At 48.0% G+C, this 23,253-nt stretch overlaps 1 protein-coding gene across 2 annotated transcripts in view; it reads left to right on the top strand.

The window, feature by feature from the left end:
- The window catches only part of eno4 (enolase 4), a 112,066-nt gene that overhangs the window by 70,984 nt on the left and 17,829 nt on the right, over nt 1–23,253 (top strand). For both annotated transcript variants that reach the window (XM_038773716.1, XM_038773717.1), the window contains 4 exons: nt 4,644–4,775; nt 6,071–6,136; nt 6,333–6,491; nt 17,221–17,346. In XM_038773716.1, the coding sequence (XP_038629644.1) occupies nt 4,644–4,775; nt 6,071–6,136; nt 6,333–6,491; nt 17,221–17,346 (483 nt within the window). The remainder of the gene's footprint in view (nt 1–4,643; nt 4,776–6,070; nt 6,137–6,332; nt 6,492–17,220; nt 17,347–23,253) is intronic.

Raw genomic sequence — 23,253 nt, 5'->3', positions numbered from 1 at the left:
GCAAGAACAAGATTATTATTTCAGTTTTGTGGCAGTTTCAAAGACCTCCATATTCTCCAATTCGTTTTCAAAAAAGGTTTTCTGCTCACTTCCTGAAATGCCATGAAGCTATAATATTATAATTTGGGGCTTTTCTCTTTGGATAATAGAACTTAGTGATGATCTGATAAAGGTCTTTAAAATTATGAGTTGAACAATGTAGATGAAGAGAGAATGGATGGAGATGAGGGGAGGCAGGTTTAGGCACGTGCAGAGAATTAAATCGCCCAAAAGTGACATAGGGTTGGGATCCTGACATTACCCTGCCCTTTTCCGAGTTTCACATGGGCAGGTTTGAGGTCATATAGCACACTCAGCCCATTGCATCTATGCCGGTCAAAAACAACCACCTAACTATTCTAATCCCATTTTCCAGCACTTGCCTCAAAGCCTTGTATGCCTTGGTATCACAAGTGCACATTTAAATACTTCTTAAATGTTATGAGGGTCTCTGCCTCCGCCACCCTTTCAGGCCGCAAGTTCCAAACTCCCACCACCCTCTAGATGAAAAGGTTTTTCTTTGCATCCCCTCTAAACCTCCTGCACCTTACCTTAAATCTATGGTCATTGATCCCTCTTCCAAGGGGAAACGTTTCTTCCTATCTACTCTATCTATGCCCCTCATAATTTTATATATCTCAATCATCCGCAAACCCTCCAACAGTCATATCTAAATCATTTATATTAACCACGAACAGCAGGGGCCCCAAAACTTATCCCTCCAGGATATCCCTACTTGACATAGGCTCCCAGTCTGAAAAACACCCCTCAACCATCACCCTCTGCTTCCTGCCACTCAGCCAATTTTGGATCCAATTTGCCAAATTTCCTTGAATCCCATGGGCTCTTACCTTTGCTATCAGTCGCCCATGTGGGACCTCATCAAAAGCCTTGTTGAAGTCTAAGTAGACTACGCAAAATGCATTTCCCTCATCTACACACCTGGTCACCTCTTTGACAAATTCAATCAAGTTGATCAGACATGACTTCCCCTGAGCAAAACCATGCTGACTGTTCTTGATTAATACCTGCCTCTCCAAATGAGAATTTGGAATATTTCCCCACCACTGAAGTTATGCTGACTGGCCTGTAGTTTCCTGGTTTATCCCTTCCTCCCTTCTGGAATAATGGTACCACATTGGCTATCCTCCAGTCCTCCAGCACCCCTCCTAGGTTAGAGAGGAATTGAAAATTATTGCCAGCGCCCCTGCTGTTTCCTACCTTGCCTCACTCAACAGCCTAGGATACATTTCATCTGGTCCTGAAGATTTATTTAAGCTTGCCAGACCACTCAGAACCTCCTCTCTGTCTGTGTTAATCTCTTTAATTTTATTCTCCATGCTTTCTATACCCACACTGTCCCTCTCACTGTGACCTCTCACAGTAGGTCCCTACCAACATCCTCCGGCTCCACACGCAAATTACCACTGTTCTTCTTAATGGGCCCGACTCTTGTCCTAGTTATCCTTTTACTCTTAATCTACTTGTTAACCAATTTAGGAATTTCCTTTATTTTACCTGCCAGTATCCTTTCATGTCCCCTTTCTGCTCTCCTAATTTCCTTTTTAAGTTCTCTCTAGGGCTTCTGCTGTTTTTAGCCCTCGATTTCAGCCATAAGCCTCCCTTTTTCTCCCGATCCAATGTTGTACATCCCTTGATATTCAAGGTTCACTGGATTTGTTGGTCCCACCCTTTTTCTGAATTGGAACATGTTGGCCCTGTACTCTCCCTATTTCTTCCTGAATGCGTACCACTGTTCTGTCATAGATATACCTAAAAGTATCTGCTCCCAGTCCACTTTGGCAAATTATATCTGATCTTATTTAAAGTGGCCTTCACCCAGTTTATAATGTTGATCTCAAACCCATCCTTGTCTTTTTCTATAACAATCTTGAATCTAATGGAGTTATTGATGATCACTGTCTGCAAAATGCTGACACCCTTTCACCTTTTCCCTCCTTCCCTATCACGCCTGAAGATCCTGTATTCTGGAATATTGAGCTGCCAATCCCGCCCCTCTCTCAACCATGTTTCAGTAACAACAATTACATCATATCCCCATGTCTTAATTTGTGCCCTGAACTCATCTTCCTTGTTCGTCAGACTCCTTGCATTAAAATAAATACCATCCAATCTTGCCAAACTCCCTTGTGACTTAACTGGTCTAGACATTCTATGCCTTTCTGACTCATGCCTCTTCTGATTTTGGCTGTGCATGTATCCCTGCTGAATCTGCTCTCAGGATCCCAGGCCCCTGCCAAGTTAGTTTAAACCCTCCCCAACAGTGTTAAGTAGTGGGTTAAGAGACATTGCAATTAGTTGTCTTATTTATGTTAAGTGTCCAATAATTGACACTGATATGTAAAGGGGCTTCAGGTGGCCTCTAGGGCTGCTGATGTGTAGAGTTTTGTGCAGAGTCTGTTGGGAGAAATAAAAGTGTGTTGGTGAAAAAGGAACAGAACTTTTGTCTATTCATACCACAGCATCTAATATGTCTAACAAACAGCACTAGCAAACTTCTCTGCACTGGTCCCATTTTGGTTCATGTGAAAACTGTCCACCTTGTACAGGTCCCACCATCCCAGAAAATGTTCCCAATGTCCCAGAAATCTAAAGCCGTCCCTCCTGCACCATTTCTCCAACCACACATTCATCTGGACTAACTTCCTATTTCTATACTCTCTAACACGTGGCACAAAAGGTAATCCAGAGATTACTACTTTCTGGGTCCTGTTTTTTCTATCTGCTTCCCAGCTCCCTAAATTCTGCTTTCAGGATCTCATCCCTTTTTCTGCCTATATCGTTGATACCAATGTGTGCCACGAGATCTGTCTGTTTTTCCTCCCCCTTCAATAAGTGGGGAACTGCCATGTAACTGGCACTAAGGCATTTAAGTATTTTAATAAGAAATTAAGTTCTGTTTTAACTAAGAATTTTGAATTTAAAAGGCAACAGATCTAGTTTGCAAGCTGAGCAAAACTTGCCAGGGTCACTGAGGTGAGTGCGTAGTGCAGTATCCTTCTTCAGTGAAACTAATGGGCTGGAAAGCATTTGACCTGTGAAACTGAAGAGTTTCAAGTCATGGCCAGGTGAGAGCCTGCTGCACAGAGCACTTTTCAAAGAGTGCTTGATAAGTCATTGCTAACTTCCTGGAAGCCATTGCACTTAACTCAGCGTCAGCTGCACTTTCCTATTGTCACCTTCACCGTAGCATGGGAGCAGCTTGTATAGCTCTACCAAGCACTTCTAACAACGACCAAGAGGATTACAATACCAACAGCAATACAATTAGCAGCTCTTCCTGGAAAAGGTTCTTCTTCCCAGTGGGCCAGGTGAGCATGCCAATGGGCATAAGGGGCGGGATTCCCCCCCCCCCCCCCCCCCCCCCCCCGGTGAATCCTAACCTGTCGCTCCGAAGCTGGCTGCTGTATGCGCGGAACCACACAGACGGTTATGCGCATGCACCAACTCGCGCTGACCCTTCAGTGCCGGTTAGCGCGGCGCCAACCTCTCCGGTGCCGGCCTAGCCCCCGGACATGCGGTGGATTCCGCAACTTCTGCTTGGCCCGACGTTGGAGTCGTTCGCACTGTTCTTGGTGCCGGCGTCGGGCTATCCCACCAATTGCGGGAGAATCCCGCTCAAGGTGCCTGTCTCTGAAGGAATACCATGCCCAACAGCAAACCCGTCCACCTCCAGGCCCTCCGCCTGTCCTTCAGGTTGTTGGCTTTCTACTCCTGCAAGGATAGCAGTACCAGCAATGGCTCGTGTGCATATTAGGAAAGGATAATATCTGGGTGTGTCGGGCAACAGGATGAGAATAAGTGCAAGTGTTTTTGGATGGGGATATGAGGTGCCTGGAGAGTGGGAATGAGTGGAGCTGTAACATGTAGTGTTCTCAGGAGTGCTGAGCAGGGGAATTTTGGTTAAGGCAGCATGTGGAGCTTGGCAGCTGAAAATATTATGCTGTCATCTTTCCTGCCCTCCTGATGTTTTAGATCCTCGAGATTCATTGTTTTCAGTTTAGTGGGACCACACTTCTGTGCTGACTTCCTTGGTCACTTCCACCCATGTCTGCTTGGTTGGAAAGGTCATCCTATTCTTCCAGCCCTTGAGAAAGATCACTATTTGCCAATCCAGTCCCTATGCTGATGTTATTAGAGTAGCATTTATGTTTAGTGCTGGTTGTAACATTTTGTTATGGATTCAAATAGTTTAAGTTCAGCCATAAAAAGTGATTATATCAGTAGTGTATTAAGTAACTTTCACAGCTGTAAAGCTCTACTAAATATTCAAGGGCAAACAGGTACAATATTCACACTGACAGTGACATTATTGTAATTTGCTGTTAAAAAATACCAACACTCTAATTATGTAAGCTTTCTACAAGGCAAAACGTGCAATCATTATGCCTCTTGGTAGTAATTAACCACCTCTGGTGTGTAAAGATATCAAATGCAAGATATGCACCAACATGATGTTTTGGGAAATTACCATATTTATTGCAAGTTATTCTGGTAGCAGAAAAATCTAAATATATGCAAGAAAAGCATCGACATATTTCCAAGTATTAAATACAACCTAAAACTCCAACTTTAAATTTTAGGAGCCTCCCAAAGAAATGAGAATGCCACTTCCTATGATAAGTTTACTTAGCTGTGGGAAGTTATCTGGAGGAAAATTAAAATTGATGAAGGAAGTGATAGGAGTTCCAAAACCCAGCCTCAGTTATAAACAGGTAAGGCAATTCTAATCATTGCAATGATTTTCCCCCGCATTAGGCAGATGGACCAAATGGTCCTCTCCTATGTTTGTAAGAGTATTGCAAAGGTAGTGCTCTTCCTTGCTACTTTTTTTATTCATTCATAGAATTGCAGCAAATATACTGAAATTGCAGCAACTGGCAACGTCTATCTCTGACCTGGTCAAAGTTTCTGGTGTGGGGGAGATTCCATAATTTTCCTGCAAATGGTGATGGCTTATGCCAATCTGAGTGCAACTATGATGCAACCACATAGATCTAGCCAGGAAACCCAATAAAAGTTACAAACGGCTTTTTAAAAATGTTGTATGGGAATCATATGATGTAAGAGTGGGAGTGGCTGCATTTTCCCGAGCTCAACCCATAATTATTTGATCCTTGTGAGTATAATCTGTGCTGCGTTCCTGGAAGACCCTGACTAAATGTTGGTGATGGGGAGCCGAATTAAGTCAAGAGAATCCTTGTTTGATTGAGGCCGTCAGAGGTGGACGGGGGGAGCCCAGTCCACAATGACAGTTTCGCTGATGAGCAGCCTTTGCTTTGGTGATGTTTTTGGCGTTGAGATGATGGCTGCCATCGTGAGTGAAGTTTTAGGCGATTGTCTCAGCTTCTTGGCATAAGTTATTGGTGCTCCCACTAATGAACTACGAGATATCCTAAAGACAATGGGCTGGATTCTCCGTTATTGGGACTATGTCCCTACATCAGCATCAAATCTGCGGATTTTCACGCCAGAAAAACTGGCGTCAAAGGGCCACATATTCCCAGCCCTACAGGGGGCTAGCAGGGACCCGGCATAAATCTAACAGCTTTTGCTGCAGATACGGGACCCCATACTTCCGGGTGGGACGCCACGCATGTGCATGGCGGCGACCTCCAGCGGCTGCGCCGTGCTCCATGGTGGACTATGACCGCGGGTTGGATCCTGAAAATAAACCCTCCACGATAGGCCAAATCCCTCAAGTTAGAGCACTATATCATGTGTAATCTCCAGTTCATGTATCATAAGTGTTTTTGAGTATATGTGCTTTTATCATTTGGAGTGGTTACCTTTGTACATGTGTAATTGTTAGTAATAATAGTTATCAATGTACTTTTAATTCCCTTGGAAGCTAATAAATGTCTTTAAGTCCCAATATCTTGTGGAATAATTTATGCATCTATAAACAAATACATCCATTCCCTAATAAATCTGGAAAGTCTGCTTACTTTTATCATCAGCATGGAATGATTTGAGAGTGTAATTGTGACTCTTTGAAACTGTCTTGCAGAGTCTTAAGATGATGATGGATCTTCAACAACAAATTACCAAATGGATTTTCACCCAAAAATCTGGAGTAAGAATATGTTGAGCAACATTGCATTATATTATCTATCCCAATTAAACAGCCCAAAAAACAATGTTACATGCAATGTTAAAATTAAAATATTAGAAAAAAGAAGACATCTTATATTTTGGTGTTGAGTGATTAAATCACAATTTTAATAGAACAATCAGACCAATAAATAACTGTGCCTGTTTGTTACCTTCAGCCTATAGCAATGTCTCCCATGGGCTGCTGGGAGAAAGGATTTGACCAAACAGAACAGCCTTTTGAGGTGATCCAAGAGGCTTGTAATGCACTAGAATTGACGTTGGGAGAAGATCTCCATTTGATCCTCAATTGTGCTGCTCATGAATTGATGGATTATGTGAGTTAATATTAAATGAATATAATTTTACATAATTAATTTCTGCTTCGTTTTGCACTTCAGGGGCAGGATTCTCCCATACCCGGCGGGGCGGGGGGTCCCGGTGGGACTGTGTGACGTGAACCACTCCGGCGTCGGCCCGCCCCAAAGGTGCGGAATCCGCTGCACCTTCAGGGGCTAGGCCGGCGCCGGAGTGGTTTGCGCCCCGCCGGCCGGCATGGAAGGCCTTTGGCGCCATGCCAGCCGGGGCCGAAGGGACTCCGCCGGCCAGCAAGAGTCCGCGCATGTGCGGGTGCTTCAGCGGCCGCTGACGTCATCGCCGCGCATGCGCAGGGCGGGGGTCACCTATGCGTCAGCCATCGTGGAGGCTGACACGGCCGACAGGTAGTAAAAGATTGCCCCCATGGCACAGGCCCGCCCGTGGATCGGTGGACCCCGATCGTGGGCCAGGCCACCGTGGGGGCACACCCCGGGGCCAGATCGCCCCACGCCCCTGCAGGACCCCGGAGCCCGCCCACGCCACCAGGTCCCGCCGGTAAGGGACCTAGTCTGATCCACGCCGACGGGACCAGAAGGAAACCAGCGGGACTTCGGCCCATCGCAGGCCGGAGACTTCGGGCAGCCCCGGGGCCCATTGAGTTGCGCCGGTCCCCGCCATTCTCCGGGGTGGGCGGCGCGACTCACGCCTCACCGACTTTTGGAGGGCCGGAGAATTTGGCGGCCGGTGGGGGCGGGATTCATGCCGACCCCCGGCGATTCTGCGACCCGGGGGGGGGTGGGGGGGGGGGGGGGTGGTTGGAGAATCCCGCCCTAGTTCTTTTGTCATCCTGGGAGCTCAACGAGTTGTCCTACTTTTCCTTCTTGTACAAATAAACACTGTCGGTACCTGAAGTATTTCATTTCCAATTCATAGCAAACGTGACGCCACTGTTTAAAAAAGGAGGTAGGCAGAAAGCAGGAAATTATAGGCCAGTGAGTTTAACTTCGGTAATAGGGAAGATGCTGGAATCTATCATCAAGGAAGAAATTGCGAGGCATCTGGATAGAAATTGTCCCATTGGGCAGACGCAGCATGGGTTCGTTAAAGGCAGGTCATGCCTAACTAATTTAGTGGAATTTTTTGAGGACATTACCAGTGCAGTAGATAACGGGGAGCCGATGGATGTGGTATATCTGGATTTCCAGAAAGCCTTTGACAAGGTGCCACACAAAAGGTTGCTGCATAAGATAAAGATGCATGGCATTAAGGGTAAAGTAGTAGCATGGATAGAGGATTGGTTAATTAATAGAAAGCAAAGAGTTGGGATAAATGGGTGTTTCTCTGGTTGGCAATCAGTAGCTAGTGGTGTCCCTCAGGGATCCGTGTTGGGCCCACAATTGTTCACAATTTACATTGATGATTTGGAGTTGGGGACCATGGGCAATGTGTCCAAGTTTGCAGATGACACTAAGATGAGTGGTAAAGCGAAAAGTGCAGAGGATACTGGAAGTCTGCAGATAGATTTGGATAGGTTAAGTGAATGGGCTCGGGTCTGGCAGATGGAATACAATGTTGACAAATGTGAGGTTATCCATTTTGGTAGGAATAACAGCAAACGGGATTATTATTTAAACGATAAAATATTAAAGCATGCCGCTGTTCAGAGAGACTTGGGTGTGCTAGTGCATGAGTCACAGAAGGTTAGACCATAAGACCATAAGACCATAAGACATAGGAGTGGAAGTAAGGCCATTCGGCCCATCGAGTCCACTCCGCCATTCAATCATGGCTGATGGGCATTTCAACTCCACCTCCCAGCATTCTCCCCATAGCCCTTAATTCCTCGCGACATCAAGAATTTATCTATCTCTGCCTTGAAGCCATTTAGCGTCCCGGCCTCCACTGCACTCTGCGGCAATGAATTCCACAGGCCCACCACTCTCTGGCTGAAGAAATGTCTCCGCATTTCTGTTTTGAATTTACCCCCTCTAATTCTAAGGCTGTGCCCACGGGTCCTCGACTCCTCGCCTAACGGAAACAGTTTCTTTGCGTCCATCCTTTCTAAGCCATGTATTATCTTGTAAGTTTCTATTAGATCTCCCCTTAACCTTCTGAACTCCAATGAATACAATCCCAGGAACGCCAGCCGTTCCTCATATGCTAGACCCGCCATTCCAGGGATCATCCGTGTGAATCTCCGCTGGACACGCTCCAGTGCCAGTATGTCCTTCCTGAGATGTGGGGCCCAAAACTGGACACAGTACTCCAAATGGGGCCTAACCAGAGCCTTATAAAGACTCAGTAGCACATCGCTGCTTTTATATTCCAACCCTCTTGAGATAAATGACAACATAGCATTCGCTTTTTTAATCACGGATTCAACCTGCATGTTTACCTTTAGGGAATCCTCGACTAGCACTCCCAGATCCCTTTGTACTTTGGCATTATGAATTTTCTCACCGTTTAGAAAGTAGTCTATGCTTGGATTCTTTTTTCCAAAGTGCAAGACCTCACATTTTCTCACGTTGAAATGCATCAGCCATTTCCTGCACCACTCTCCCAAACTGTCTAGATCCTTCTGCAGCCTCCCCACTTCCTCAGCACTACCTGCCTGACCACCTAACTTCGTATCATCAGCAAACTTCGCTAGAATGCCCCCAGTCCCTTCATCCAGATCATTAATATATATGGTGAACAGCTGCGGCCCCAACACTGAACCCTGTGGGACACCGCTGGTCACCGGCTGCCATTCCGAAAAAGAACCTTTTATCCCAACTCTCTGCCTTCTGTCAGACAGCCAATCCTCAACCCATGCCAGTAGCTCACCTCGAACACCATGGGCCCTCACCTTACTCAGCAGCCTCCTGTGTGGCACCTTATCAAAGGCCTTTTGGAAATCCAGATAGACCACATCCACTGGGTTTCCCTGGTCTAACCTACTTGTCACCTCCTCAAAGAATTCTAACAGGTTCGTCAGGCACGACCTCCCCTTACTAAATCCATGTTGACTTGTTCTAATCCGACCCTGCTCTTCCAAGAAATTAGAAATCTCATCCTTAACGATCGATTCTAGAATTTTACCAACAACCGAGGTTAGGCTAATTGGCCTATAATTTTCCATCTTTTGTCTTGATCCTTTCTTGAACAAGGGGGTTACAACAGCGATCTTCCAATCGTCCGGGACTTTCCCTGACTCCAGTGATTTTTGAAAGATCTCAACCAACGCTTCCGCTATTTCTTCAGCCACCTCCCTCAGAACTCTAGGATGTAGCCCATCGGGGCCAGGAGATTTGTCAATTTTAAGACCTTTTAGCTTTTTTAGCACCATCTCTTTTGTAATGGCAACCATACTCAACTCAGCCCCCTGACCCTTTATAATTTTTGGGATATTACTAACGTCTTCCACTGTGAAGACAGACGCAAAGTACTTATTAAGTTCTCCAGCCATTTCCTCATCTCCCATCACTAGCCTTCCAGAATCAGTTTGAATTGGCCCAATGTCTACTTTGGCCTGACGTTTGTTTCTTATGTATTGAAAGAAACTTTTACTATCATTTCTTATATTACTGGCTAGCCTGCCTTCATATTTGATCCTCTCCTTCCTTATTTGTCTCTTTGTTAACCTTTGTTTGTTTTTGTAGCCTTCCCAATCTTCTGATTTCCCGGTGCTTTTGGCCACTTTATAGGATCTCTCTTTTTCTTTGATACATTTCCTGACCTCCTTTGTCAGCCATGGCTGTCTAATCCCTCCCTGGATAATCTTTCTTTTCTTGGGGATGAACCTCTGTACAGTGTCCTCAATTATGCATACAAACTCCTGCCATTTTTGCTCTACTGTCTTCCCTGCTAGGGTCTGCTTCCAGTTGATTTTCACCAGTTCCTCTCTCATGCCCTCGTAATTACCTTTATTTAACTGTAACACCATTACATCCGATTTTGCCTTCTCTCTTTCAAACTGCAGACTGAACTCAACCATATTATGATCGCTGCTTCCTAAGTGTTCCCTTACTTTAAGATCTTTAATAAAGTCTGGTTCATTACATAGCACTAGGTCCAGAATAGCCTGCTCCCTTGTGGGCTCCATGACAAGCTGTTCCAAAAAGCCATCTTGTAAGCATTCCATGAATTCCTTTTCTTTGGATCCACTGGCTACATTATTTACCCAATCCACCTGCATATTGAAGTCCCCCATGATCACTGTGACCTTGCCTTTCTGACATGCCTTTTCTATTTCCCGGTACATGTTGCGCCCCTGGTCCTGACCACTGTTAGGCGGTCTGTACATAACTCCCATTATGGTTTTTTTTTCCTTTGTGGTTCCTCAATTCTACCCACACAGACTCCACATCATCCGACCCTATGTCGTTTAGTGCCATAGATTTAATTTTGTTCTTAACTAACAAGGCAACCCCACCCCCTCGGCCCACCTCCCTGTCTTTTCGATAGGTTGTATATCCTTGGATGTTTAACTGCCAGTCCTGAACCCCCTGCAGCCATGTCTCTGTGATGCCTACCACATCATAATCATTCACGATGATCTGTGCCATTAGTTCATCTACTTTGTTACAAATGCTACGAGCATTCAGGTAAAGTGCCTTAATGTTAACTTTCTTATCAGTACAGATATTGGAAGTCCTAAGATGTCCAAAGTTATCCTTCCTTTTTGTTGCATTCCTAGTCTGCCTCAAGCTTAAATCCACCTGCCTACATGTTATCCTCCTGCGTATCTTGCCATTTAACTCCCTGCTCCCTGTCGCTTTCACTTTCCCTTCCCCCCAACTCAGAAGTTTAAAGTCCTACTGACCACCCTATTTATCCTCTTCGCTAGAACACTGGTTCCAGATCGGTTCAGGTGGAGACCGTCCCAACGGTACAGATCCCCCCGGTTCCAAAACTGATGCCAATGTCCCATGAAGTGGAATCCCTCTTTCCCACACCAATCCCTTAGCCACGTGTTTACTTCCCTAATTTTCCTATCCCTATGCCAATTGGCACGTGGCTCGGGCAGTAATCCAGAGATTATGACCCTTGAGGACCTGTACTTCAATTTTCTTCCTAGTGCTTGATAGTCCCCGAACAGGTCCTCCACCCTAGCTTTACCTATGTTGTTAGTCCCAACGTGGACCACAACAACTGGATCCTCCCCCTCCCGCTCCAGTATCCTTTCAAGCCGGTCAGAGATGTCCCGCACCCTGGCACCGGGCAGGCAACACACCATGCGAGACTCCCGATCCGGCTTGCATAGGATACTATCTGTCCCCCTAATTATAGAATCCCCTATAACAACTACTTGTCTTTTTACTCCCCCCTCTTGAATGGCCTTCTGCACCATGGTACCGTGGTCAGTTGGCTCATCCTGTCCAGAGCCCCTTTCCTCATCCATACAGGGAGCAAGAGTCTCATACCTGTTGGACAAGGTCAAGGGCTGAGGCTCCTGCACTCCTGAACTCAGGTTCCCTCTGCCTGCCTCACTTACAGTCACACTCTGATGTCCCTGATCAGTTACTGAATGTGAATTACTTAATCTCCCAGGTGTGACTGCCTCCTGAAACAAAGTGTCCAGGTAACTCTCCCCCTCCCGGATGTGCCGCAGTGTTTGAAGCTCAGACTCCAGATCATCAATTCTGAGCCGGAGATCTTCCAGCAACCAACAAGGTTGGTTTACAAGTGCAACAGGTGATTAAGAAGGCAAATGGAATTTTGTCCTTCATTGCTAGAGGGATGGAGTTTAAGACTAGGGAGGTTATTTTGCAATTGTATATGGTATTAGTGCGGCCACACCTGGAGTATTGTGTTCAGTTTTGGTCTCCTTACTTGAGAAAGGACGTACTGGCGCTGGAGGGTGTGCAGAGGAGATTCACTAGGTTAATCCCAGAGCTGAAGGGGTTGGATTATGAGGAGAGGTTGAGTAGACTGGGACTGTACTCGTTGGAATTTAGAAGGATGAGGGGGGATCTTATAGAAACATTTAAAATTATGAAGGGAATAGATAGGATAGATGCGGGCAGGTTGTTTCCACTGGCGGGTGACAGCAGAACTAGGGGGCATAGCCTCAAAATAAGGGGAAGTAGATTTAGGACTGAGTTTAGGAGGAACTTCTTCACCCAAAGGGTTGTGAATCTATGGAATTTCTTGCCCAGTGAAGCAGTTGAGGCTCCTTCATTACATGTTTTTAAGGTAAAGATAGATAGTTTTTTGAAGAATAAAGGGATTAAGGGTTATGGTGTTCGGGCCGGAAAGTGGAGCTGAGTCCACAAAAGATCAGCCATGATCTAATTGAATGGCGGAGCAGGCTCGAGGGGCCAGATGGCCTACTCCTGCTCCTAGTTCTTATGTTCTTATGTTCTTATGTTAATTGGGACTGCAGTTCAAGAAAGGGAATAGGTATAACCCTAGGAATTATAGGCCGGTTAGTCTCACTTCGGTCATAGGTAAATTATTGGAAAGGGTCCTGAGGGATAGGATTTATGATCATTTGGAAAGATACAGCTTAATCCAGGATAGTCAGCACGGATTTGTGAGGGGTAAATCTTGCCTCACAAGTTTGATTGTATTCTTTGAGGAGGTAACTAAATACATAGATGAAGGTAGAGCAGTCGATGTCGTATACATGGATTTTAGTAGGGCGTTTGATAAGGTGCACCATGGTCCCCAAAAGTAAGGAGGCATAGCATAGAGGGAAATTTGGCCGATTGGATCAGTAACTGGCTATCACATAGAAGACAGAGGATGGTGGTAGATGGTAAATTTTCATCCTGGAGCCCAGTCACCAGCGGTGTACCACAGGGATCAGTTCTGGGTCCTCTCCTGTTTGTGATTTTTATCAATGACTTGGATGATGGAGTTGAAGGTTGGGTAAGTAAACTTGCTGATGACACCAAGATTGGTGGAGTAGTGGATAATGTGGAGGGCTGTTGTAGGCTGCAAAGAGACATTGATAGGATACAGAGCTGAGCTGAAAAGTGGCAGATGGAGTTTAACCCTGATAAGTGTGAGGTGATTCATTTTGGTCGGACAAATTTGAATGCGGATTACAGGGTTAACGGCAGGAGCAGAGAATCTTGGAGTTCATGTCCATAGATCTCTGAAAGTTGCCACCCAAGTGGATAGAGCCGTGAAGAAAGCCTATAGTGTGTCAGCATTTATTAATAGGGGGATTGAGTTTAAGAGCCGTGAGGTTATGCTGCAACTGTACAAGACCTTGGTTAGACCACATTTGGAGTATTGTGTGCAGTTCTGGTCACCTCATTATAGGAAGGATGCGGAAGCATTGGAAAGGGTGCAAAGGAGATTTACAGGAATGCTGCCTGGATTGGAGGGTAGGTCTTATGAGGAAAAGTTGAGGGAGCTAGGCCTTTACTCATTGGAGTGAAGGAGGATGAGTGGTGACTTAATTGAGGCGTATAAGATGTTGAGAGGGATAGATAGAGTGGACGTTCAGCGACTTTTTCCTTGGGTGGATGTAGCTGTTACTAGGGGGCATAACTATAAGGTTCATGGTGGAAGATATAGGAGGGATGTCAGAGGTAGGTTCTTTACTCAGAAAGTGCTTGGGGCATGGAACGCACTCCCAGCTATGGTAGTGGAGTCGGATACTTTAGGAACTTTCAAGCGGTTATTGGATAGGCATATGGAGTGCACTAGAATGATTGGGAGTAGGTTGATTTGCTCATAGTTTCAGACTAGTTCGGCACAACATCGTGGGCCGAAGGGCCTGTACTGTGCTGTCCAGTTCTATGTTCTAATGTTGATCCTCGTGTACAATCACTCAGTGGCCCCACCCTCCTTGTTTCTGGAATTCCCTCTCTGTATTTCTCATCCTCGCCTCATTTAAGATACGACTTATAACCTATCTTATGAGAGGATTCACCAAAGGGAGATATGCAGACCTATCATAGCCCAGAAAAGTTTCCAGAGGCAGTCATAGTTCTCCAAGAGCACATTCATAATGACAGTGTAGACCCTGCACACTGGATTTAGCGTAAGAGATGATACATTATACAGCTAGTTTATTTCATAGTGAATTGAGGCATCATTGAAAATTTTAGAAGATATGAATGCTACAAAGTTTTCAAATGTATGATGCATGTTCAAGGCACTCTGAGCCTTGAAATTTGTGAGGGCTTGACAATAAGTAGAAAACATGGAAGAGACAGTGGGCAAGATTCTCCATTTGGGAGACTACTTTCTCCCACGTGCAAATCACGAAGCAATTCCATTCAATATCCTTTGCCATGTCAATTTATGCATGGAGAGAAATACCAGGGATTCCAGAGGAATTCCCGCTATCGGGCCGCCATTTTGAACGGGAGACCTGACAGCGTGGTCCAGTGGCTGTCTCCCCCCCGCATCCCACCCGCATCGCAAATAAGCCTTCCACCCCCAGATTTTCTGGGTCCCTGCTTCCCCCAAGTATGGGGGTGACCTGACTGGCACACTTCCAAGAGACTGCTGAAAGGGAGACCCTCCAAGTACACCCTGAATAGGGTGACTTCCCACAGAGACCCCCCTGAATAGGGGAACGCCCCACAGAGACCCCGTCCCAAATGGGGGGTCCTCCACAGGAAGCCCCGAATAGGGGGATGCCCCTGAGACTGCCTGAATAAGGGGGCCCCCACAGAAACCTCCGAACTTAATGGACCCCCAGAGACCCCCTAACTAAAGGGAGCCTCCCCGAGACTTCGTAATTAAAGGGACCCCCTCCAGAGATCTCCTAACTAAAGGGACCCTCCAGATACACCCTAACAAAAGGGACCCTCCAGAGAACCCCTAAATAAAGGGACCTAACAGACCCCCCCCCCCCCCTCCCAGAAAAGAGACCCCTCTCTGGAGAACAGTTCAGCCAGGGGCAGTGAAATAAATCACTGTTGTAACACTCACCTGGGTATACACCTGCTGGATCAGACAGAGGAAACACCATGGGTGGGAGTCTCCAATCCCCGCCAGGTCAGAGAATCACTGGGGGGCGTGAATCCCGCCCCCGCTGTCCTCCAAATTCTCCCACCCCCTCCAAAAAATTGGCCCGGTGTGAGTCACGTTGCCCACCTCAGAGAATGGCGGGGACCGGCGCAACTCAATGGGCCCCGGGGCTTCACGAATCCTCAGGCCCGCGATGGGCCCAAGTCCCACCCATTCTTTGCCAGCCCCGCCGGCGTAAATTAGAGTAGGTCCCTTACTGGCGGCGTGGGTGGCTTCCGGGGTTCTTGGAGGGCGCAGAGGGATATGGCCCTGGGAGGTACCCCGACGGTGGCCTGGCCCGCGATCGGGGCCCACTGATCCGCGGGCGGTCCTGTGCCATGGGGGCACTGTATCCTTCCGCACCGGAGGCTGTGGTCATCCGCCATTCCCGGTACGGAAGCAAAGCCTCTGGGCATGCGCGGGGATGATGCCAGCACATGCTGGTGCTCCCGCGCATGCGCCGACTCGCGCCGGCCGGCAGAGGCCCTTCGGCGCCGGTTGGCGTGGTGCAAAGCCCTTTTCCCACCAGCTGGCGGGGCGCAAACCACTCCGGGACCGGCCCAGCTCCTGAAGGTGCCGACGCCGGAGTGGTTTAGGTCACTCCGTCCCACCGGGACCTCCCGCCCCGTCGGGTAGGGGAGAATCCCGCCCTACATCTCCATTCCTGGAAAGAGAAAAGCACTGACTTGTGTTTAAACCGCTCAGATCCTTTAGCTGCAAGCCATTTATTCATTTCTCCTGGTGATTGGCAGTTTCCATATACACACGTGTTAGTCTTGCTTCATTCATCTTCCTTCATGGATGAGTAACTCTAAGTGCTGTAACCACAATGTTTACAGACATCAACCACTTCAAAGAGAGTTAAGTGCTGTCAGTTTCCACCTCAGCACTTCAAAGTCAGGGATGACATTCTGTGGACTTCTAGCCACTTCGACCAATCTTTCACGCTTGCATCGAACACATCAAGTCTTCCAAAAAGCGGCATTGTGAAGACAGTGCAAACCTTATTCTAGTAGTATGATAGAAGATGACCATGCTTCCAACAGTTAGCAGCACTAACTATAGCTCCACCTTTACCCTCATCGTCAATTTTGTTACGACTGAGGAGTGTAAAACAAGAGGCATAAAGAAACTTATTTTATTGCAAAGTAAACTATATACACAATACACTCCAGGTCCCAGCTGGGACTACTCTGTTCAGCTCCCATTTGGGCCGGCTTTTTTGATAGAGTCCATTACTTTGCTATTGGGCCCCCGTCCCTCAGCGGGGAAGCTTGTATTCTAGAAGGCTCAGGGAGAGACTAATTGGCCCGTCCCCATAGGTCCCCATATGGGTTATAACATGCACGTTTGGTAATACTTGTTGCGAATCCTGCCCATGTGATTTCTGGTCCAGCGGACCATAGAATCAAGGGGGCCGGGAGATTCTGGTGGCTGCTAAATGGATGCAAATGGGTGATTAGGATCCATTTGCATCCATTTGCATCCTCCTGCAGGGGCACGAGCGCGAACCCCAATTCCACCACAGAGGGCCGGAGCATAGTTGTCGATTCAGCTTCTGGCGCAAATCTCTATTTCGACCGGTTGCCCAATTCTCCGCCTGATCACGATTCCAGCATCACGGGGCGGAGAATCCCGGCCAATGTTTTATCGTGAGAAACATGGTGAGATACATGGCTATGCCAAATTCTCTTTCCTTGCCAAATATATTTGTGTGCCATCATCTTTAACATCTCTTGTTAACATACCAAAATTGGGTAATGATTGGACATTTTTCTTTATGTCTTCTAGGAGAAGGAGAAATATGAAATTCTAATTGGAGTATTAAAACATCCTGATGAAATGATCGAACTGTATACAAGCCTAGTAGAAAAGTATCCATCAATCATTGGTCTGATAGACCCCCTTCGGAAGGAGGTTAGTTACTGTCATTTATGTGAGCTTGAAAGATGATCATTAATTTCAAAATACAGTTGAAAGATTACCAAACTGTATAAATTTAAGTAGGTTAAAATCAGTGTGAATATTTAATGTGAACTAGTGTACAATCTGGTTCAAAGATTTTGATTCAGTCCAGAAAATAGCAACCTGCTACAAAACAACACTTTTGTAAAGTCAGTTTAACATAGCGTAACATTCCCCAAAGCCCTTCAGGGTATAGGGAACAATACATAACAATGAGTAGTGACCAGACAAAAGAGATAGGTAGCTGAAGACTTGGCTGACAACAGTGGGTTGAAAAGAATGACGAGTACAGAAGGTGGATGAAGCGTTTAGGGAGGTGGATTGTAAGGGTGGAGGAAGTTACAAAAATAGGGATGAGTCCTTGAAGGGATTTGAAAATGAGGATAATGGGCGGAATTCCCCGACCCCCGGGGGGTCGGAGAATTGCCTGGGGCCAGCGTCAATCCCACCCCGAAATCTCCACCCTCCGAGATTCTGCGGGGGCGGGAATTGCGGCGCGTGTTCGGCGGACCCCCCGCGCCGGTCGGCGGGCCCCTCGCGGCGATTCTCCGGCCCGCGGTGGGCCGAAGTCCCGCCGTTGACAGGCCACTCCCGCCGGCGTGGTTTAAACCACCTACCTGACCGGCCTTGGGGGGGGGGGGGGGGGGGGGGGCTGATCTGACCCCGGGATATGCCCCCACGGTGGCCTAGCCTGCGATCGGGGCCCACCGGCGGGTGGGCCTGTGCCGTGGGGGAACTCTTTTTCTTCCGCCTCCGCCATGGCCTTCACCATGGTGGAGGCGGAAGAGACCCCCTCCCCTGCTCATGCGGCGGTATGACGTCAGCAGCCGCTGACGCTCCGGCGCATGCGCGGACTTACGCTGGCCGGCGAAGTCCTTTTGGCCCCGGCTGGCGTGGAGCCAAAGGCCGTTCACGCCAGCCGGCGGAGTGGGAACCACTCCGGCGTGGGCCTAGCCCCTCAATGTGAGGGCTTGGCCCCCAAAGGTGCGGAGAATTCCGCATCTTTGGGGCGGCCCAACGCCGGAGTGGTTCACGCCACTCCGACACGCTGGGACCCCCCGCCCCGCCGGGTAGGGGAGAATCCCGGCCAATGATTTTAAATTTTAGACTTTCGGAGATTGGACCCCCATTTATGTCAGTGAGGATAGGTTGAACATAATCTGCAGTTTATAAAGATGGGCGGCTGACAATGCTACTGCTTTTCCTGTGGTCAGCAGTTCAAACTCCGCCTGCAGACTCCGCCGGTCCCTCAGTAGCCCCGCCTCGGGAGCCTCCACGTATCTCCTGTCCACTCGGAGTATCTCCTCCACCAGTCTCTCCCTCTCCACTCTTTCTCTCTTTTCCCTATTGGATCGAATTGAGATGAGCTCCCCTCCGACAACTTGGTTTTCCGTAGAGTGGGCAGCACGGTAGCATGGTGGTTAGCATAAATGCTTCACAGCTCCAGGATCCCAGGTTCGATTCCCAGCTGGGTCACTGTCTGTGTGGAGTCTGCACGTCCTCCCCGTGTGTGCGTGGGTTTCCTCCGGGTGCTCCGGTTTCCTCCCACAGTCCAAAGATGTGCGGGTTAGGTGGATTGGCCATGCTAAATTGCCCGTAGTGTCCTTAAAAAGTAAGGTTAAGGGGGGGTTGTTGTGTTACGGGTATAGGGTGGATACGTGGGTTTGAGTAGGGTGATCATTGCTCGGCACAACATCGAGGGCCGAAGGGCCTGTTCTGTGCTGTACTGTTCTATTCTATATCTAACTGCCTTCAGAGCCTCCCAGGCCAGTGCCGCTGCTACCTCACCCGTGTCGTTTGTTTCCAGGTAATCCTGGATGTTCCTGCTAATCCGCCCGCAAACCTCTTCATCCACCAGCAGCCCCACATCCAGTCTCCAGAGTGGGCGCTGCCCTCTCTCCTCACTAAGCCGCAGGTCCACCCAGTGCGGGGCATGGTCCAAGACTGTGATTGCTGAGTATTCTGTCCCCGCTACCTTTGGGATTAACGCCCTGCTCAAGTCAAAGAAGTCTATGCGGGAATAAACCTTATGAACGTGGGAGAAAAAAGAGAACTTCTTTGCTCTCGGCCGCGTGCTCATCATATTTTCCTCTCCAATCATCGAACATGCCCAGCGCATGGGAACGGAAAATCCCGGCCAAGCTCACTGTAAGCTGCATCACAGCTGAATAGGCTTTCTAGAGATGGCAGAACTACAGTTCATATGGAGTCTGCACCTATCAGGGCAAGGGATTTCTGACTTGTGCGCCCTTCTTGAGAATTACTTCAGGCCTAGCAGGTTTCTTGGGTACATTGTCAGTAAAACTCAGAAGTGGATAGCACTGTGACTTCAGAGCGCCAGGGTCCCAGGTTTGATTCCCAGCTGGGTCACTGTGCGGAGTCTGCACGTTCTCCCCATGTCTGCATGGGTTTCCTCCGGGTGCTCCGGTTTCCTCCCACAGTCCAAAGACATGCAGGTTAGGTGGATTGGCCATGATAAATTGCCCTTAGTGACCAAAAAGGTTAGGAGAGGTTATTGGGTTACGGGAATAGGGTGGAAGTGAGGGCTTAAGTGGGTCGGTGCAGACCCGATGGGCCGAATGGCCTCCTTCTGCACTGTATGTTCTATGTTCAATGTTCTGAAGATGCAGCTCTGGTGCCTTGACTGCATGGGTGTGTTGCTCTTCAACACTTTCCATCAAGAGTCACAGAATGACACAATCAAGAACTGTTACAGCTCATTTGGCTCATCGTGTCTGTATTGACTCTCTGATTGAGGAATTCCCTTAGTGCCATTCTCCTGCCTTCTCCCTGTAAACCAGCACATTCTTTCTTTTCAAGTAACAGTCTAATTTGTTTCTGAATGTTTCAATTGAACCTGCCTCAACTGTACACTCAGGCACTGTATTCCAGACCCGAACCGCACGTTGCATGAAAACATTTTTTCTCATATCGCTTTTGCTTATTTCACCAATTCCATTATATCTTTGTCCTCTCACTCTCAATCCTTTCACAAGAGAGAACAATGACTTCCTATCTAGTCTGTCCATATCATTCATTGTCTGAATATTGTCATATATGTGGGTTATTGTAGTTACCTGCAATGTCTCTTTGAGAACCGAGTCAAATGACATGTGCCATGTCATTGCCTACTTCGCGGCTTTTAGGGAATCGAGTGCCAAACCTTATACAGTGAAGACTTATTCAATAAACCCCTGTTGATCTTGCATTAAACCCACATGGATCTGCAATCCAGTTTCCTTTGTACTGTTAGCCTAAAGATACAACAGTTTACAAAAAAAACTGGCAACGAGGAACGGGTTAGAAGAAAAAAAATCGATATTTTTCAAGAAATAATAATAATAGCCTTTTATTGTCACAAGTATGAAGTTACTGTGAAAAGCCCCTAGTCGGCACCTGTTCGGATAAGCTGGTACGGGAATTGAACCCGCACTGGTGGCCTTGTTCTGCATCACAAACTAGCTGTCCAGCCCACTGTCTGAGTTGTCTGAGCTAAACCAGCCCTCCATTAGTGATGACATGCCTGTTGCTGGGTAGTCCTCTGGGCGACAGCCAGTTTATAGATCCACGTGCTTGCCTTGAGCTGAGAAGCTTCTTCAGCTGTCAGCTCCATTGAAACAACATTAAAACCGTCGGAGTGGAGCAGCTTCAGTGGATTGATAGCTTCAACAGATCAATCAGTTAAGCAGATTGACCAACAATACCAACTCCCAATACTTCCAGCTGCACAGGGGCACCAGACAAGGATGCCCACTGTCCCCGCTGCTGTTCGCACTAGCAATTAAACCGCTAGCAATCGCGCTCAGGGCAGCAAAAAATTGGAGGGGGATCCGAAGGGGAGGTAGAGAGCACAGAGTCTCACTCTATGCGGATGATCTGCTCCTCTATATCTCGGACCCACAAAGCAGCATGGACGGAATCATCGCGCTCCTGAAAGAGTTTGGAGCCTTCTCGGGCTACAAACTCAACATGAGCAAAAGTGAGATCTTCCCAGTACACCCGCAAGGGGGGGGGGGGGGGCAGCACTAAAGGGGCTGCCGTTCAAACAAGCCCGACATAAATTCCGCTACCTGGGGATCCAAATAGCCCATGACTGGAAAGGGATCCACAAATGGAACCTCACCAGCCTGACGGAGGAAGTTAAAAAGGACCTGCAAAGATGGAACACACTCCCGCTCTCCCTCGCGGGGAGAGTTCAGACGATCAAAATGAACGTACTGCCCAGGTTCCTCTTCCTGTTTAGATCCATTCCGATCTACATCCCCAAGGCCTTTTTCAAAGCGCTGGACAAACTCATCATGGCGTCGTATGGGGGGTAAAAATGCTAGGATCCCAAAGAAGGTCTTACAAAAACCAAAAACCAGGGGAGGGTTAGCCCTCCCGAATCTACAATTCTACCACTGGGCAGCAACAGCCGAGCGAGTAAGGGGATGGATCCAGGAGCCAGAAGCTGAGTGGGTGCGTGCGGAGGAGGCCTCCTGCATGGGAACCTCCCTCCGGGCCCTCGCCACGGCAGCACTCCCATCCCCACCCAAAAAACACTCCAGCAGCCCAGTGGTGACAGCCACCCTCCAATCCTGGAACCAACTGCGGCAGCAACTTGGCCTGACCAAAATGTCGAACAGGGCTCCCATCTGCAACAACCATAGGTTCACACCAGCACTGACTGACGCCACCTTCAAAAGGTGGAGGCAGGACGGGGGGACACTGACAGTCAGGGACCTATACACGGACGACAGGATCGCAACACTGGACGAACTGACAGAGAAATTTCAGCTAGCTGGGGGGAACGAGCTACGGTACCTGCAGCTCAAAAACTTCCTACGAAAGGAGACAAGGACGTACCCACAACCGCCACGACAGACACTACTGGAAGACCTACTGGACGCAAGTATCCTAGAGAAAGGGAACTGTAGTGACATGTATGACCGACTGGTAGATAGGGACGACACCGTACTGGACGCAACAAGGAGGAAATGGGAGGACGACCTGGGGATGGAGATAGGGTGGGGACTCTGGAGCGAAGCACTGCATAGGGTCAACTCCACCTCCACGTGCGCAAGGCTCAGCCTGACGCAACTAAAAGTGGTACATAGAGCCCACTTAACAAGAACCCGTATGAGTAGGTTCTTCCCGGAGGTGGAAGACAGATGTGAACGGTGCCAAAGAGGCCCGGCCAACCACACCCACATGTTCTGGTCTTGCCCCAGACTCGTGGAGTACTGGACAGCCTTCTTCGAGGTTATGTCCAAAGTGGTGGGAGTGAGGGTGGAGCCATGCCCGATAGTGGCGGTCTTCGGGGTTTCAGAACAGCCAGATATATTCCTGGGGAGGAGGGCGGACGCCCTTGCCTTTGCCTCCCTGATCGCCCGCCGTAGAATCCTGTTTGGCTGGCGGTCAGCAGCACCGCCCAGAGCTGCGGACTGGCTGTCCGACCTCTCGGAATCTCTCCAAATGGAGAAAATCAAATTTGCCATCCGAGGGTCGGACGACGGCTTCCACAGAACGTGGGAGCCATTCATGCAACTGTTCCGGGACCGATTTGTGGCCAATGTACAAGAGGAAGAATAGTCGGGGGAAGGTAGCGGGAGGGGGGGGGGGGCTACAGGTTCGTTACGGGGGTTCGATGGCTAGCTAAGGCCCAAAACCAAACTAAATAAACATGTTGAGGGGGGGGGGGGGGGGGGGCGCAGTTACTACTACGAAGATGCTTACCTGTAAATATGTATGTTAATTTTTGCGTGTTTGTTTTTTTTTTCTCTCCTAACAATTTGTAATTTGTTCAATATAAAATATGAAAACTGAATAAAAACATTTATAAAAAAAAAAAGTTAAGCAGATTGACAGAAGGTCAAAATC

Source organism: Scyliorhinus canicula, chromosome 16 (genome assembly GCF_902713615.1).
Source record: "Scyliorhinus canicula chromosome 16, sScyCan1.1, whole genome shotgun sequence".
In the NCBI taxonomy this organism is placed as follows: Eukaryota; Metazoa; Chordata; class Chondrichthyes; order Carcharhiniformes; family Scyliorhinidae; genus Scyliorhinus; species Scyliorhinus canicula.
The sequence above is the reverse complement of the archived record's forward strand: the minus strand, read 5'-3'. Positions and strand labels throughout refer to the sequence as shown.